This window comes from Mya arenaria, chromosome 16 (assembly GCF_026914265.1).
Source record: "Mya arenaria isolate MELC-2E11 chromosome 16, ASM2691426v1".
In the NCBI taxonomy this organism is placed as follows: domain Eukaryota; kingdom Metazoa; phylum Mollusca; class Bivalvia; order Myida; family Myidae; genus Mya; species Mya arenaria.
In genome coordinates, this window is record NC_069137.1 from 14,709,255 (window position 1) to 14,721,101 (window position 11,847).

At 33.4% G+C, this 11,847-nt stretch overlaps 1 protein-coding gene across 4 annotated transcripts; it reads right to left on the reverse strand.

The window, feature by feature from the left end:
* Nucleotides 1-4,241: 4,241 nt before the first annotated feature.
* Nucleotides 4,242-8,870, reverse strand: LOC128222481 (T-cell-specific guanine nucleotide triphosphate-binding protein 2-like). 4 transcript variants are annotated; one of them, XM_052931502.1, is made up of 6 exons: nucleotides 8,839-8,870; nucleotides 8,120-8,207; nucleotides 7,673-7,731; nucleotides 7,234-7,270; nucleotides 6,245-6,288; nucleotides 4,242-5,898 (listed from the first exon to the last, which is right to left on the reverse strand). In XM_052931502.1, exons 3-6 carry the CDS (start codon nucleotides 7,727-7,729, stop codon nucleotides 4,723-4,725), a joined length of 1,314 nt encoding a protein of 437 aa, XP_052787462.1. In that variant the 5' UTR covers nucleotides 7,730-7,731; nucleotides 8,120-8,207; nucleotides 8,839-8,870; the 3' UTR covers nucleotides 4,242-4,722. The 4 variants fall into 4 exon arrangements, with proteins under 4 accessions (XP_052787462.1, XP_052787458.1, XP_052787460.1 ...); XM_052931498.1 differs by having other exon boundaries at nucleotides 8,814-8,854; XM_052931500.1 differs by lacking the exon at nucleotides 8,839-8,870 and adding an exon at nucleotides 8,739-8,836.
* Between the last annotated feature and the right edge of the window lie 2,977 nt (nucleotides 8,871-11,847).

Genomic DNA, 11,847 nt, shown 5'->3' on the forward strand with positions numbered 1-11,847 from the left:
AGCCAATTTTGCGTAATATTCTGGAATTCAATGATAAAAGACTGCTGACAAATGATCAGATCACAATTGTTCATATTTAGATTTGAAAATTGATGTTTTATGCCTAAAAGCGTTACAAAAATACTAACGTTTTTTAAAAAAAACACTAAATATTTCGGCAGTTTTCAAAACAGTTGAGGTCTGTTATACTCTGAGGTGTCTTATATGACTGAAATGAAGGCATTGGTGCCAAATTAATCAGATGAGACCAAACTTTAAAAAATGGTAGTGTTTATTCATATTCTATTACTCATTTACATTTTTCACAATTAACTTCTTGTCATTAACTTCTCATAATTATCATCTCAAATGCCCATATCAACGTATATCTGTCATGCGTTAACAGTATTAAACGGTAATTCACACCTTATCAAATTGCGTTTCAACTGTCATTGCAATTTTTACAACTTGCGAATTTTTTTACACCAGCAAATGTTTGTTTATTTTGGAACACGCGTTCGGGAAAAAAGTGTGAAATTATGACCTCGAGGGAGCCATAAGGTTATGTGCACGATTTGTGTACTTGGGACCGAGGATATTCCTTGACTGCTCGACATAATTAGGTTTCGATGCAGCGTTGGTATATTTTATATGAAAATAGAAGGAAAAAGTTCGGGACCAAGCTCCGACCTCGAGGGAACGCCGGTTATCGAACGACCGCTTGTTCGAGGGAACGCAGTTTCACTGTAAGTCCTAACATTTAGGAGTGAACCCCTCCACTCATAACCTATATGCCCCATTTTATATTTAGCATATACGGGGAAACTAAACATGTCCGTGTTTCCGTTTTGTATGGGTAATGTTACTTGTATATTTCCAAACATTCATAATATACGGGATTTGTACACGCCAGTATATTCATCATGTACGGGAAACTAAACATTCCCGGGCCCTAGCCGTGAATTTATCCACCCAGCATTGTCGAATTCAATTATTTTGTATCATATAGATTTCTTCATTGGCTGTTAAAACACATAAAAGCGTTAATATTTCTACAAAACGCGACTCCTGTTACTCTAAAACACGGAAATAAGTCAGTGGTATATGTAATAAATGTTGATCGTATCATATAGCTGTCAAATGTAACCCAACTCAGCATTGTCAAATCTTATTCTTCTGTATCATAAATATGTCGCTTTAATTTTATCAAACTGAAGGCTGTTAAAACTAAAAAGGCATTTACAATTTCTACAAAACGTGACTCTTACTTACATATTCCTGTTTCTCTGCAAGTCAATGGTATAAAGATTGTTCATACATATATTATCTAATCTGTCAAATGAAAGAACAATTGACCTTACTTGATTACAAAATTCAAAACTATTTTAAAGCATGGGTGTACGGGAAACAGTACATTTCCGTATATCTATAGTGTACATGAATTGTTACTTTTCCGTACACTCAGCGTGAACGGGAACTTGTATATTTCCATACATCCATAAAATACGGGAAATGTAAAATCCCGTATATTCATCGTGTACGGGAATGGTATAATCCCGTACACAATGAATATACGGAATAACATAATTTCCCGTATTTTCAACATGTACGGGGACCGTACATGCCCATACACTAAAGATATACGGAGATGTGCGGTGCCGTACATCCATCAAAATAGTTTCAGTACTTGTCGTTAGTCAATCAACTCAGTATATTCCAATTTACTAGTATTTATTTGTTATCATTCAGACCCTTTTTAAGTTCATCAAAATCTGTCCAAACCCATTAAAGCATTCAATTTTCTACAAAGGTGATTTTTACTGACACCATCCTGTTTTTTAAGCGAATGGTATAAATGTCGTTCATATCATGTATGCTATCAAATAAAACACCCAAAGACCTAAATTGATTACATATTTTTTTATTATAACACTGATGTACGGTTTTAGTACACGCCCGTACATCGAATCCCGTATACTCAAGATATGCAAGTTTTATGAATATACGATTCCGAACACACCCGTATATTCATCATCCCGTACACTTAACGTACACGCTGGGTGTACGGGTTTTAGTACATTCTCGTATATTTAACCATTTTCCGCAGTGTTAACTTTGATATATCCCGATGAAATCTTGTTTTACGTGCTAACTGAAGTTACCTCGTTTTAATTCATTTGCTATGTAAATGAAGGTTCAATGAGAAAGCGATGTACCACTCTGGTGGTTACTTATGAAATGTCATTTTGATATCGGTGTTATAACGTCCGGAGTCTCTCATCTCTGACACCAGTAAAACATCATCTTGCCTACTGAAATCACATAATATCCAGCCTCATACTACCGCATACTAAGCTATTGTACAAATATTTTAAGGTTAATGCTTCTTTGCACAATTGTCAGGGTTTCTAAAAGGCATTTCTAGCTTGAACCTGGTAGTTTCCGTAGTGGTGCTTGTTACAATGGTTGTAGCAGTAGCTGTAGTAGAAGTAGTAGTAGTAGTAGTAGTAGTAGTAGTAGTAGTAGTAGTAGTAGTAGTAGTAGTAGTAGTAGTAGTAGTAGTAGTAGTAGCAGCAGTAGCAGCAGCAGCAGCAGCAGCAGCAGCAGCAGCAGTAGCAGTAGCAGTAGTAGTAGTAGTAGTAGTAGTAGTAGTAGTAGTAGTAGTAGTAGTAGTAGTAGTAGAAGTAGTAGTAGTAGTAGTAGTAGTAGTAGTAGTAGTAGTAGTAGTAGTTGTAGTAGTAGTAGTAGTAGTAGTAGAAGAAGTAGTAGTAGTAGTAGTAGTAGTAGTAGTAGTAGTAGTAGTAGTAGTAGTAGTAGTAGTAGTAGTAGTAGTAGTAGTAGTAGTAGTAGTAGTAGTAGTAGTAGTAGTAGTAGTAGTAGAAGTAATAGTAGTAGTAGTAGAAGTAGTAGTAGTAGTAGTAGTAGTAGTAGTAGTAGTAGTAGTAGTAGTAGTAGTAGTAGTAGTAGTAGTAGTAGTAGTAGTAGTAGTAGTAGTAGTAGTAGTAGTAGTAGTAGTAGTAGTAGTAGTAGTAGTAGTAGTAGTAGTAGTAGTAGTAGTAGTAGTAGTAGTAGTAGTAGTAGTAGTAGTAGTAGTAGTAGTAATAGAAGTAGTAATAGCAGCAGCAGCAGTAGCAGTAGCAGTAGTAGTAGTAGTAGTAGTAGTAGTAGTAGTAGTAGTAGTAGTAGTAGTAGTAGTAGTAGTAGTAGTAGTAGTAGTAGTAGTAGTAGTAGTAGTAGTAGTAGTAGTAATAGAAGTAGTAATAGCAGCAGCAGTAGCAGTAGCAGTAGCAGTAGTAGTAGTAGTAGTAGTAGTAGTAGTAGTAGTAGTAGTAGTAGTAGTAGTAGTAGTAGTAGTAGTAGTAGTAGTAGTAGTAGTAGTAGTAGTAGTAGTAGTAGTAGTAGTAGTAGTAGTAGTAGTAGTAATAGAAGTAGTAATAGCAGCAGCAGCAGTAGTAGTAGCAGTAGCAGTAGTAGTAGTAGTAGTAGTAGTAGTAGTAGTAGTAGTAGTAGTAGTAGTAGTAGTAGTAGTAGTAGTAGTAGTAGTAGTAGTAGTAGTAGTAGTAGTAGTAGTAGTAGTAGTAGAAGTAGTAGTAGTAGTAGTAGTAGTAGTAGTAGTAGTAGTAGTAGTAGTAGTAGTAGTAGTAGTAGTAGTAGTAGTAGTAGAAGTAGTAGTATTAGAAGTAGTAGAAGTAGTAGCAGTAGTGGAGGAGTAGCATTATCATAATCATCAGCAGCAGCAGCAGCAGTAATAATAGTAGTAGTTGTTGTTATATGTGCGGTTGTAACCTGGTTTCAGAGAGTATGTTTGGTTCGTTTCCATACATGTCGATATAAAAAGCTCGAGTGCTTGGCCAATGGCCAGTCTTAAATTATCTAAAAAAATCCAACTATACCTAAAGTGTCCGAAGTCTATGACTCCTCTATGGTCAGCGAAATCATTCATGTGATAGCCAATACAAATACATTTTCTGAATCAATTGAGATCATTTTACCAACATAATCATTTTCGTTTTGTCAAAGAAAAGCATCTGAGTCTATGGAAACTTAATATCTCTACTGTAATGTTATTATGGTGATTGAAATAAGCGGGTTTGGTAACAGACACAAAGCCTAATTGGTACGCTATATGAATGGTTAACACATATTAAGCATAAAATATGACAAATCGATAGTTTTATTGTTTTCGCAGCATTCTTATAGTTTTATCTTTGTATTATTCAAAACAAGTAATATTCATATAACATTTATTATCAATATATCAATCCCATCTTCCTTCCACTTGTCACATCAATTGTTCATGGTATATAGATAAAAATCAGCGTGTGATAACGTTACATTTTATGTATATCAACTGAATATATTCCTTCATGTTGTTTAAAGCCATACAAAATAAACGTGTTTGGGGAATATATTGACACTTGGAACCATAACAATTTATTGTGCAGATCAGGAGGGGTATTCAATATGCAACTTAAGTCAAACTTATGGTCATACATCATTGACTTCATTCATTGGATTGGTCCGTTATGTATACCACGCAATCCGATTGGCCACTCTATTCTAAGATCCAAGTAAGACCAATTTTAATATTGTTTATGCGGAAAGATTTTCGGAACTGAACTATGTAATTGAATATCTGTATAAGTGATACAATTTGCTTTTTATAAACAGCAAAATGATTAACGTTTATACTATGACAAATGAACTAATGACAACATACTTTTCTCTTGTCTTTGAACAATATTATTGTGCTACGTTATTCTTATTTTCTGTCCATTCTTTGAGAAAGCGGTTCAGTTTCCTGGCTTCTATTTCAAACTTTGATAAAATCGATTCTAATGTAAAAACGCTCCATTTATAATTACTAGCACCGGAAACAAGTGTTCCAACAACCGGTACAGCTACTTTTGCCGTTTCCTTTAGAAAGAAATAACCTCCTGCGTTCACTGAAAAGGCCGAAACAGCAAATACTGATCTACAGATTGCTTTTTCCTTTATTTCTAATTTTTCATAAATATCTTTCTCATTGCAATCAATTAGTTTTGCTATCTTCTTTAGTGAATCCGCGTCCGTTCCAAGCTGTTTTCGGTAAAACATTGCTTCTCTATAAAGAGTACTGAGCTGGACACAAATCCCTACTATTGGAACGAAAGTACTAACGGAGGTCTTAATTGAAATCCATTGTATCCTATCCTTTAGCTCTTTGACCTTCGCGGTAATGATCTCATCAGAAGTAGCTGACAGGGAAAGTATCAACGTTGATCGTTTCAAGTCCGGTAATTCTTGAAGAATTGTTTTTAGTAGTTTTTTAAAATCGGCATAATCAAGTTTATAGCAGCATATTAGAAATATGTGATTTCTATCGATTTTTATCGACAAGTCTTTTCGAATTTCTTTGATTATCATTTCGTGAACTTCATCTTCAGTTTTCATTCCTTGATAGTCTCTTTGTACGCTGTCATTGACACTGTCAATCATTGTTCTGACGATGTATGCTTTTTTTCCCGCTTCTAATATTTGTCCAACAAGCCACGTACTGTCTGTATACACCCTGTTACAAAACAAAAGCACGAAAACGTCGTATATTTGAAAGTTTATTTCATTCATATATACATTTTTTGGGATTTTGGAAGTACCAACCCCAGGTATATCCCAAAACTTAACGTTTGGATAGTCCGGATGTGAAAAAGGCGTGCACTTTAAGGTCGTTTCTGTTGATCCAGTGTTTGCAACATGTCTTCCTATCACAGTGTTTATAAAAGTTGACTTCCCTGTACCCGTCATACCAATTACAGCAATATTCAGATTAACATCTTCCCATTGGTTCAATTGTCTTTTTATTTCCTCATGTAAGCCAGGATATCCATTTTGATCGAACGCTTCCTTGAGTAGTCTACGGCGAGTTTGCTCTTGTTGAGACTGTAATATATTAAGTATTTATTATCACAGTTGTCCTTAAGCGCATATTGAAACACAAAATTCAGTGTCAAATACTTAATCATTATTTTGTAAATACTATGCTTTTTTCAAATATATAGCACATGTCGAAACGACAGATAATAATGGTTTCACCGATACAAGAGTTATTCATCTTAATAACACGATACGTGTCGAGTTAGCAATCTAAAGAGCAAAGATCAATGTCAAACAAATGTGTATACAACAAATAAAAATGCTACTGAGTTAAAGAACAACTACATCAAGTGGTCCTAAAACACGTAAAACATACTTCACAAAAAGTAACACAATAATTGTTTTCGCTAACCTGTCGATCGGCTACTTCTTCGTGTTGTGGTAGGCCTGCGTTGTCTTGGAAAAAGATATTTTCTTGTTACATCATAGTTGTATATAGTATGTTCGTTATTATTACACAGGGTTTAATGGAAACAGTTTGTTCGGCAGGAACAGTTTTGCAACATTGTATAGTACTGAAAACATGGGTAGATTTCTAGACGGAATTGTTTGCTGTACTGTATCATTCGAAAGGAGGATCATAGTAATTAACTCTGCTATTATATTCGATTTTTTGTGTAAGTCACAAAATGTTATATTCGTCTTAAACACAAAAAGGTAATACAAGAAAATTCACACAATATCACTCCCTTTATTGGTGTTCAAACACAATGCAGTTTAAAGTATGCGTTCATCTAATATATAACGACATCAAGTTTATTCTTATGATTTGAAAAACAGCAATAGCATGGTGTTTAGCATGACTAACAGGAAGTTGTTTTCTTGTACCTTGCATATAATATTTTTAAACAAAGATGTCAACTTAAGGCTCGATAAGTAGATTATTTCAGTAACTTGCAACGCATTACAACTAAAAACCAGTTTATAAGTCATGCATATGTCAAGCAAATGACTGAGTTGAGGGTTTTGTATTAATGTTTACATGATAGAATTCTACTAATAAAAGGTCGTTTTAAACTATTGATATTTTAACTCTCTGTAGTACATTATTTTTATTCTATTCACTATCCAGCTGATAATCATGTTTTCCGTATTGTTTATGTTAAATTGCCCAAACTGCTTTAGTTTGCTGCAATAAAAAAACCCATTGATAATGAACTTGTTGATACTACACTATACCAAACAATGATTCGACTGGTAATTATAGGTATTTTCATGAGACGTTAGTTTTATGTTACCAAGGTCAGTGAAAACATAAAATCATGGCGACTTTCATTCAACCACAACAGCACGTTCTAAACATGGTATTAATATATCCATCTTGTTTTTTATGATACTTACTTAAAGAACGTCTGCCTGGTACATTTGAAACTTCCTCCTGTTAAGATTGTTTGAATATAGATTTAATAAAAATAATCAATTTTTGGTAATAATTGACGAAACATAAGCTTTTTCTTTACACAAACGTATGTTGTCGATTACCTTTATAAACATTAACGAGTCAGCTTATCCATTTAATCATTTGTTAAAAATTCATTAAAGGCATAGTAAATGATCTTGTTAAACGACTCCTCGCAAGTCAAATATATAAATAACCACGGACGTAATAACATTTTGCTTGATATATAATATATGTATGTCAAGTGCTCTCTACATCGACAGACTACACGACTGAAAATGAAAAACGCCCCAATTTTAAAAATAAATCATGAAATTGAATTACAAATATCTGAAGCTATATTATAAAACGAAGTTAATAAACAATAATAAAACGATCTACCTCAGATTGAGCGGCCAGTAACTGTTCAATAGATTCCGCTTCTTCATCTCTATCCATATCTGAAAAAAAGAATTCTACGGCTATGTCCTTCACCCAGGTTGTAAATAATTTAAATGTGCACTACACCAATAGTCGAGCACGACTTGCGTAAATATTTAGGTAACACTTCTTTAAAAGTTTACATTTTGAACGTTGGAAATGTTTGTGTATGCATGTCGAAGATTTAAAATCATTGATAAGCTCTTTCTGCTTTTGTGTTATAATTTTGATCATACACTTTGCCTATTTTTATGTGATCGTTCATCCTTTTGCGAGTAAGGTATACCAGCATTCATTCAAACAATATTTTTTATAGAGTAAAGCAATCACATTTAAGTTCATATTACTCTAAGCGCAGACGTTTTTCCGTGCTTGAAATAAATGAACTATAAAAAAGAGAATATTAACCTTTGAGAGGCGCGGCTCTTGATTCAGCTGGAAGAGTAATCACTTGACGTTCCTCACTTCGTTTCTCACTTCGTTCTTACATCACTTCCTTTCAAAATATATTAAATCTTAACACTTGGATATATTGAAACAGAAATGTATCATATTTTGTTTATGGAAATTCTTTTTAAATCAGCTGTATTTCAATTGCTCACTTAATATGCACATGACCGTCTCGCCATTCGACTTACAATCAAAGGTTACATCAAAATGGTGTCCATAAATATAACAGACCAATTACCAAAACAACAGAAACCAAAATCACATGGTATACTAATATCATTTTCGGTCATACTCCCAAATGCTGCCCTATCTGGCTGTTTATTTTATTGATTTAATCCCTTCTACAATACGCCCCACTGTAAAAAAAGCTTTAAACTTAGTTTCATATGTTTATCGGCATGTCACTATATACTAAATATATAGAGTAGAAATTAAATTTAAACGTACAAGATTTATTGAATTTAACACTTAGTTTTAAAACTTAAACTTTATTTTATCTATTTAACTTTTGGAATGGTTTAACAACAATAACTAGTATATTATTCATGACCACTAAATAAAATAAGTGTTTTCTCACGATAAAACGAATACAAATCTCATATATGAACAACTCATCCTTCCGAAATAGTAATAATAAACAGTTTAACATTACTTAGTCCGTCCTCTAACTAATTCACCTCATCACTGTCTGCGCAATATGCTACAAGTATGATCAATACGAATGTGTGACAATATTGAACGGAACTAAAATGTAAACCTTGAGAAGACTTTAAACGTTATGAAGTATTGGTTTGCTAACATATAAACCGGTCGATACGACTACTTGTAATATAGTTTGATTTGTGTTTAAACGAAGCATTTTTAAATTCGATTTATGAATAAGCTTACATAGAGGTATAGTTTTCTTATCTTAAAAATAATTAATCATGTTCGTATTAACTTTTGCAAAATAGAATACATTCAATTATACACAGAAACTAAATTATAGACAGAATTTAAGGCATTTCGAAATACAGCTATTTGATGCAAAAGAGTTATAAACTTGACCTAAGACTTTCTCGACACGAATTTAGCTTTATATAAGTATTCAAACTTGAATTGTTGCATTATGTTGGGGTATGGTATGCAATGAGGCTGTTCAAATTGGTGGAGTCCGAAGGAGCATTTTTTCCTTATTCATTGGTTTAATTTCTTTATTTTCAAGGAAAAGTGTATTTAAAAAACGTATTATAACTGTATTACAGCTAGAAAAATACAACTGGAGTTATGAAAACATAACAATAACAAAAAAAAGATATCGTCATCTACAAAGTTCTCACTATTTCTCGCGATAATACGCGATACTAGCGTTTGTAAGTCACGAGTTTCTCAAATCGGAGAGAAATTCCAGTTACTTTACTTGTTGGGCGTCATGTTGAAGGATCAGTTGGTGTATGAACCATGTTTGAATCCGGTGATGGACAAATCAGCAGGTGCATTGTCATTTCTTTGGAAGTTAACATCGGTTGAAACGACAGTGGCGGTAGGTGGGGTAACGTGTTTAGCAATGGGAACTTTCGCGGAAGGAAAGTCAGAGGACGCGAGAAGACTTAGTGTTGAACTGAGCTCTTTCTTATGGATGTTGCTGAATGCACTACAATATGTTATTGTTTTATTTTCTCGATTTCATGTTTTGTTTGATGCTTTATTTTTACCAAATGTCAATTCCGAATTCCGAAATATGTCATCATCATTTTCATTGAATATGGTTTTAACTGTTCCACCCATCATGAAATAAAAATCTACATTAAAATCAATCAAATTATCGTTGCTCATTTTGTTTTACTGCTTTACTGCAGATTTTAGATTTGCACGTTGCCAATAATTTTACTACGATTTCATTGAAGAAAATAGTTCTGTAGTAAATATGCCTCACCCATTAGTATTATTGCGCCTTCTGATAGGACAGAAGTATTAAACAAATACACGCGATTTCGATGGGAAATGCCATTGCACTTTATACAGAAATAATGTGAAATTGATAAACGACAACCATCGTTAAGGAATTAAGTGTTAATGTAATTATTATAAAACAGCAACTGACACACTTACGGGCCTTCCACAATGCAAAAGTGGATGGGGAAAGTCAAAACCTAAAACGTTTCAAGAGTTTGTGTTTTATTTAGTTTTGAGGGAAGACCTTTTCGGGAGTGAAACATAGCTTTTTGGCGACGTGTTTTGTGGTAGTAAGGAGTTAAACAAATTTTGCAAAAGAAGTTTTTATCCGATTTTTGATCAAAAGGCACATTATTTCGGAAAAGCATGTCGACATTATTACCAAGTTTTAATGTTAAAATGCCCCTGACTTCTTATTCATCAAGGTCTTGATAGTTCTTGATGATATATTGTCAAATAAGAAAGTTATACAGAAAAAAAATGAAAAATAGTGGATCAAATTTATTTCCGGGTAACAAAAATGCATATATCTTTTTTTTTTAAATAGTTGCAATCAACACAATGCCAGAAGACATTGTTGATTGGGCAGTTCCAATAAATTTGACTCATAAACATATGCTTTTTGTAGCTAGTCATGTCCGGGAATACGTAATAGATTTTTTATTGGAAATCTGATAAAATATTCTTTCGTAAAAAATGCTCAACCCCTAATTACAGCTTTGTTGCAACTGATATATGAGTCATGCTTGTTAAATATTGAACCTCAAAACTAAATAGAAGTTGGTTTCTATGTGTTTCAGTACCATGAACCTTATTTTAAAACATATATCAATCACACAATGCCTTATAACATGTATGACAATGTCAGTATGTGTTAACGACAATCACTGAGTTTCTTTTGTGTTTGAATCAAGTTAAAGTTGCATGAAAATAAATCATTAGTAATTATTTACTAGCTTCAATTCATTAATTTTATAACAGTGATTCGTATGTTTTGAAAAGTAAGCTTAGAGTTTTCCCCCGATTTTTTTCATTAATCATATTTGAGAAAGAAAAAAAACGTTTAGTGTAAATTTCGAACCTAATTTTAAAACATACGCCATACAGGATATAACAAGAGCTGAGATCAAGAATACGATCTGCATGTGCACGTCTTCAAAAGGTTATTATTTCAAATTTGGTTAAAAACAAGTCGACTAGGGATTTTATGTTTGCCTAAACAATAGTGGAGTAGTGTTAATATGTATGGTTATACAAAAGTGGACTAGTTTTGAAGTGTATAATTATACAAAAGTGGTCAAGTGATGAGGTGTATGGTTATGCAATAGTGGCCTGCTGTTAATGTTTATTGTTATACAAATAGTGGCCTGGTGTTGAGATAATTTATAGTGTTGAAGTGTATTTCTATATATTAACATTTTATCGACTGTTGTTAAGGTGAATGGATTAACAATAGTTGACTGTTATTTAGGTGTATGGTGACGGCATTGTAGACTGGTGTTAAGGTGTATGGCTATACAATAGTGGATTGATCTTGAGATAATTGGCTATACGATAGTAGACTAGTGTGGATGTGTATTGGTATACACTAGTGGACTGGTGTTGAGGTGTATGGTTGTACAAAAATGGACTGTTGTTGAGGTGTATGGTTTTAAAAAAGTTGACTAGTGTTGAGGTGTATGGTTTTACAGAAGTGGACTGGTGTTTTGTGTATGTTTAAACAGAGGTGGACAGGTGTTGAGGTGTATGTT

Excerpts from the sequence above, each read along its gene's own strand:
- LOC128222481 (XM_052931502.1), bottom strand. The coding sequence starts at position 7,729 with ATGGATAGAGATGAAGAAGCGGAATCTATTGAACAGTTACTGGCCGCT. Across the intron at positions 6,289-7,233 it reads ACCAGGCAGACGTTCTTTAA|ACAACGCAGGCCTACCACAA; the intron begins GTAAGTATCATA and ends TCTTTTTCCAAG. Across the intron at positions 5,899-6,244 it reads AAGAAGTAGCCGATCGACAG|TCTCAACAAGAGCAAACTCG; the intron begins GTTAGCGAAAAC and ends AATATATTACAG.